Source organism: Oncorhynchus kisutch, linkage group LG17, assembly GCF_002021735.2.
Source record: "Oncorhynchus kisutch isolate 150728-3 linkage group LG17, Okis_V2, whole genome shotgun sequence".
NCBI classification, from domain to species: domain Eukaryota; kingdom Metazoa; phylum Chordata; class Actinopteri; order Salmoniformes; family Salmonidae; genus Oncorhynchus; species Oncorhynchus kisutch.
Window position 1 is genome coordinate 86,541,686 of NC_034190.2, and position 5,000 is coordinate 86,546,685.

Here is a 5,000-nt window from a genome sequence, read left to right on the forward strand (position 1 = left end):
CTCTACCCTCCCTCCCCCTCTTCCTCCTCCCTCCTCCTCCTCCCTTCCCTCCCTCCCTCCCTCTCCTCTCCTCCCTTCCCTCCCTCCTCTCCCTCTCCCTTCCCTCCCTCCTCTCCCTCCTCTCCTTCTCCCTCTCCCTCCTCTCCTCCTCCCTCCTCTCCTCCCTCCCCCTCCTCGCCTCTCCCCCTCCTCTCCCTTCCCTCCCCCCTCTTCTCCTCCTCCCCCTAACCCCTCCTCTTTTCTCCCTTCCTCCTCACCCCCCCTCTCCCTTCCCGACCCCTCCCTCTTCTCCTCCTCCTCCCTTCCCTCCCTCCCCCTCTTCTCTTCTCTTCCTCTCCCCTACCCCCTCCTCCTCTCCCTTCCCTCCCTCCTCTCCCTTCCCTCCCTCCCCCTCCCTTCCTCCTCACCCCCCCCTCTCCCTTCCCGTCCCCTCCCTCTTCTCCTCCTCCTTCCTCCTCTCCCTTCCCTCCCTCCCTCCCCCTCTTCTCTTCCTCTCCCCTACCCCCTCCTCTCCTCTCCCTTCCTCCTCACCCCCCCTCTCCCTTCCCGACCCCTCCCTCTTCTCATCCTCCTCCCTTCCCTCCCTCCCTCCCCCTCTTCTCTTCCTCTCCCCTACCCCCTCCTCTCCTCTCCTCTCCCTTCCTCCTCACCCCCCCTCTCTCTTCCTGTCCCCTCCCTCTTCTCCTCCTCCTCCCTCCTCTCCCTTCCCTCCCCCCTCTTCTCCTCCTCTCCCCCTACCCCCTCCTCTCCCTTCCAGCCCCCCCCCCCCCCCCCCCCCCCCCCCCCCCACATCCCACCCTCCCTCCTCCAACACCACACACACCTCGTTGGCGGTAGCGTTGGGTGGCAGCATGCGTAACATGATGATGTTGGATGGTCGTTGGTTCTGGTCCAGAAGGTCTGGTCTGAACTCCATCAGCTCTCTCTGCTCTGGGTCCTCTACTACTGAAGAGGGGGGGTCTGGATCCCCAGGACCGGCCCCTAGCCCCTCCCCTAGCAGCCCCGGGCCCTTGCCACCACCACCACAGTCATCCTCTGGAGAGCCCACGGAGAAACCCTATGGGCAGTCACATGTTACTAGCTACTACAATCAATAGTACTATTTCTACAGTAAAAACAACTACTACTTCTTCCACTACCATTAAAATAGTTTAAAAAATATCCTATTCTAGTTTTACATCTATTATAGGTCTATTATATATTATAAACTGGGTGGTTCGAGCCCTGAATGCTGATTGGCTGACAGCCATGGTATATCAGACCGTATACCACGGGTATGACAAAACATGTATTTGTACTGTTCTACTTACATTGGTAACCAGTTTATAACAGCAATATGGCACCTCGGGGTTTGTGATATATGGCCAATATACCACGGCTAAGGGCAGTGTCCAGGCACTCCGTGTTGCGTCGTGCTTAAGAACAGCCCTTAGCCGTGGTATGTTGGCCATATACCACACCCCCTCGGGCCTTATTGCTTATGGTTTTGTATCCTAAACTATGAGCTGACTGGATCATCCCACCTTTCTCTTCCCTGGTCCTCCTCCCCTGAGGAACCTCTCCTCCCCTGGTCCTCCTCCTCTGGGGAACCTCTCCTCCTCCCCTGGTCCTCCTCCTCTGGGGAACCTCTCCTCCTCCCCTGGTCTTCCTCCTCTGAGGAACCTCTCCTGCTTCCCTTGTCCTCCTCCCCTGAGGAACATGTCCTCCTCCCCTGGTCCTCCTCTCAGGGTGCTGTACTCCTCCTGTCCAGCAGGGGTGACACCTCCTTCCATCCTACCCCAGTCTCCCTCTCTCTCCCCCAGGTGAGAGGCATTGTTCTCAGGGTATCCCCTTCCTCTTCTTCCTCCCCCTCTACCTCCTCCCCCCCTTCCTCTACCCTCTGAGTTGGGCCTGAAGCTCTGAGAGTCTCTCCTGGATGCCTCTCCCATTCTCTCCTCTCTCTGCAGCCTGGGCAGGGCTACCTCTGGCAGGGGTAAGACCAGGGATCGAGGGGCGCAGGGCGATGGGAACCCTTTACCGCCCCGACCACCCCTCTGACGGAACCCTGGCCGTTGGTCGTGGAAACGTGCCGGTGTCGTGAACTCCCGGACGCCCGCCGGTTGGTCAGCTTTGTCGCTGCGGCCGGCACCGGCTCTGAGGTCATATCCTGTCCCCAGCTCCGCCTCTTCCGGTCCGTAGCCCCGGTAATCCATGTCTCGGTAGTCGTGGTCGGAGGAGCTGTTGTTGCCATAGCGACCCATGCGGTCTCCCCGACCCCCCCTTCAGTTAAAGGAGTGCGAGAAAGAGAAAGAAAGAGAGAGAGAGAGAGAGAGAGAGAGAGAGAGAAAGAGAGAGAGAGAGAGAGAGAGAGAGAGAGAGAGAGAGAGAGAGAGAGAAAGTATTTATAAGTAAGGACAGTGTGATGTATAGCAACAAGGGCAAATGATGTCTGAGTGTTCCCCTGGCTGTCTGTAAATGATGTCTGAGTGTTGGAGTGTTCCCCTGGCTATCTGTAAGGATGTCTGAGTGTTGGAGTGTTCTCCTGGCTATCTGTAAGGATGTCTGAGTGTTGGAGTGTTCTCCTGGCTGTCTGTAAATTATGTCTGAGTGTTGGAGTGTTCCCCTGGCTGTCTGTAAATTATGTCTGAGTGTTGGAGTGTTCCCCTGGCTATCTGTAAATGATGTCTGAGTGATGGAGTGTTCCCCTGGCTGTCTGTAAATGATGTCTGAGTGTTCCCCTGGCTATCTGTAAATGATGTCTGAGTGATGAAGTGTTCCCCTGGCTGTCTGTAAATGATGTCTGAGTGTTGGAGTGTTCTCCTGGCTATCTGTAAATGATGTCTGAGTGATGGAGTGTTCCCCTGGCTGTCTGTAAATGATGTCTGAGTGTTCCCCTGGCTATCTGTAAATGATGTCTGAGTGATGAAGTGTTCCCCTGGCTGTCTGTAAATGATGTCTGAGTGTTGGAGTGTTCCCCTGGCTATCTGTAAATGATGTCTGAGTGATGGAGTGTTCCCCTGGCTGTCTGTAAATGATGTCTGAGTGTTCCCCTGGCTATCTGTAAATGATGTCTGAGTGATGGAGTGTTCCCCTGGCTGTCTGTAAATGATGTCTGAGTGTTCCCCTGGCTATCTGTAAATGATGTCTGAGTGATGAAGTGTTCCCCTGGCAGTCTGTAAATGATGTCTGAGTGTTCCCCTGGCTATCTGTAAATGATGTCTGAGTGTTGGAGTGTTCCCCTGGCTGTCTGTAAATGATGTCTGAGTGTTGGAGTGTTCCCCTGGCTGTCTGTAAATGATGTCTGAGTGTGTTAGGGTGGTCCCCTGGCTATCTGTAAATGATGTCTGAGTGTTGGAGTGTTCCCCTGGCTATCTGTAAATGATGTCTGAGTGTTGGAGTGTTCCCCTGGCCATCTGTAAATGATGTCTGAGTGTTCCCCTGGCTGTCTGTAAATGATGTCTGAGTGTTGGAGTGTTCCCCTGGCCATCTGTAAATGATGTCTGAGTGTTGGAGTGTTCCCCTGGCTATCTGTAATGATGTCTGAGTGTTGGAGTGTTCCCCTGGCTATCTGTAAATGATGTCTGAGTGTTAGAGTGTTCCCCTGGCTATCTGTAAATGATGTCTGAGTGATTGAGTGTTCCCCTGGCTGTCTGTAAGTTATGTCTGAGTGTTAGAGTGTTCCCCTGGCTATCTGTAAATGATGTCTGAGTGATTGAGTGTTCCCCTGGCTGTCTGTAAATGATGTCTGAGTGTTGGAGTGTTCCCCCTGCTATCTGTAAATGATGTCTGAGTGTTGGAGTGTTCCCCTGGCTGCTATCTGTAAATGATGTCTGAGTGTTGGAGTGTTCCCCTGGCTATCTGTAATTATGTCTGAGTGTTGGAGTGTTCCCCTGGCTATCTGTAAATGATGTCTGAGTGTTGGAGTGTTCCCCTGGCTATCTGTAATGATGTCTGAGTGTTGGAGTGTTCCCCTGGCTATCTGTAAATGATGTCTGAGTGTTGGAGTGTTCCCCTGGCTATCTGTAATTATGTCTGAGTGTTGGAGTATTCCCCTGGCCATCTGTAAATGATGTCTGAGTGTTCCCCTGGCCATCTGTAAATGATGTCTGAGTGTTCCCCTGGCTATCTGTAAATGATGTCTGAGTGTTGGAGTATTCCCCTGGCCATCTGTAAATGATGTCTGAGTGTTCCCCTGGCTATCTGTAAATGATGTCTGAGTGTTGGAGTGTTCCCCTGGCTATCTGTAATTATGTCTGAGTGTTGGAGTGTTCCCCTGGCTATCTGTAAATGATGTCTGAGTGTTGGAGTGTTCCCCTGGCTATCTGTAATGATGTCTGAGTGTTGGAGTGTTCCCCTGGCTATCTGTAAATGATGTCTGAGTGTTGGAGTGTTCCCCTGGCTATCTGTAATTATGTCTGAGTGTTGGAGTATTCCCCTGGCCATCTGTAAATGATGTCTGAGTGTTCCCCTGGCCATCTGTAAATGATGTCTGAGTGTTCCCCTGGCTATCTGTAAATGATGTCTGAGTGTTGGAGTATTCCCCTGGCCATCTGTAAATGATGTCTGAGTGTTCCCCTGGCTATCTGTAAATGATGTCTGAGTGTTGGAGTGTTCCCCTGGCTATCTGTAATGATGTCTGAGTGTTGGAGTGTTCCCCTGGCTGTCTGTAATGATGTCTGAGTGTTGGAGTGTTCCCCTGGCTGTCTGTAAATGATGTCTGAGTGTTGGAGTGTTCCCCTGGCTATCTGTAATGATGTCTGAGTGTTGGAGTGTTCCCCTGGCTATCTGTAAATGATGTCTGAGTGTTGGAGTGTTCCCCTGGCTATCTGTAATGATGTCTGAGTGTTCCCCTGGCCATCTGTAAATGATGTCTGAGTGTTCCCTTGGCTATCTGTAAATGATGTCTGAGTGTTGGAGTGTTCCCCTGGCCATCTGTAAATGATGTCTGAGTGTTCCCCTGGCTATCTGTAAATGATGTCTGAGTGTTGGAGTGTTCCCCTGGCTATCTGTAATGATGTCTG

At 52.6% G+C, this 5,000-nt stretch overlaps 1 protein-coding gene across 1 annotated transcript in view; it reads right to left on the reverse strand.

The window, feature by feature from the left end:
- The window catches only part of LOC109885062 (RNA-binding protein 10), a 75,044-nt gene that overhangs the window by 54,694 nt on the left and 15,350 nt on the right, over window positions 1-5,000 (reverse strand). Inside the window, 3 exon segments of the mRNA XM_031793363.1 lie at window positions 824-1,057; window positions 1,524-1,568; window positions 1,626-2,259. Coding sequence (XP_031649223.1) covers window positions 824-1,057; window positions 1,524-1,568; window positions 1,626-2,259 — 913 coding nt within the window.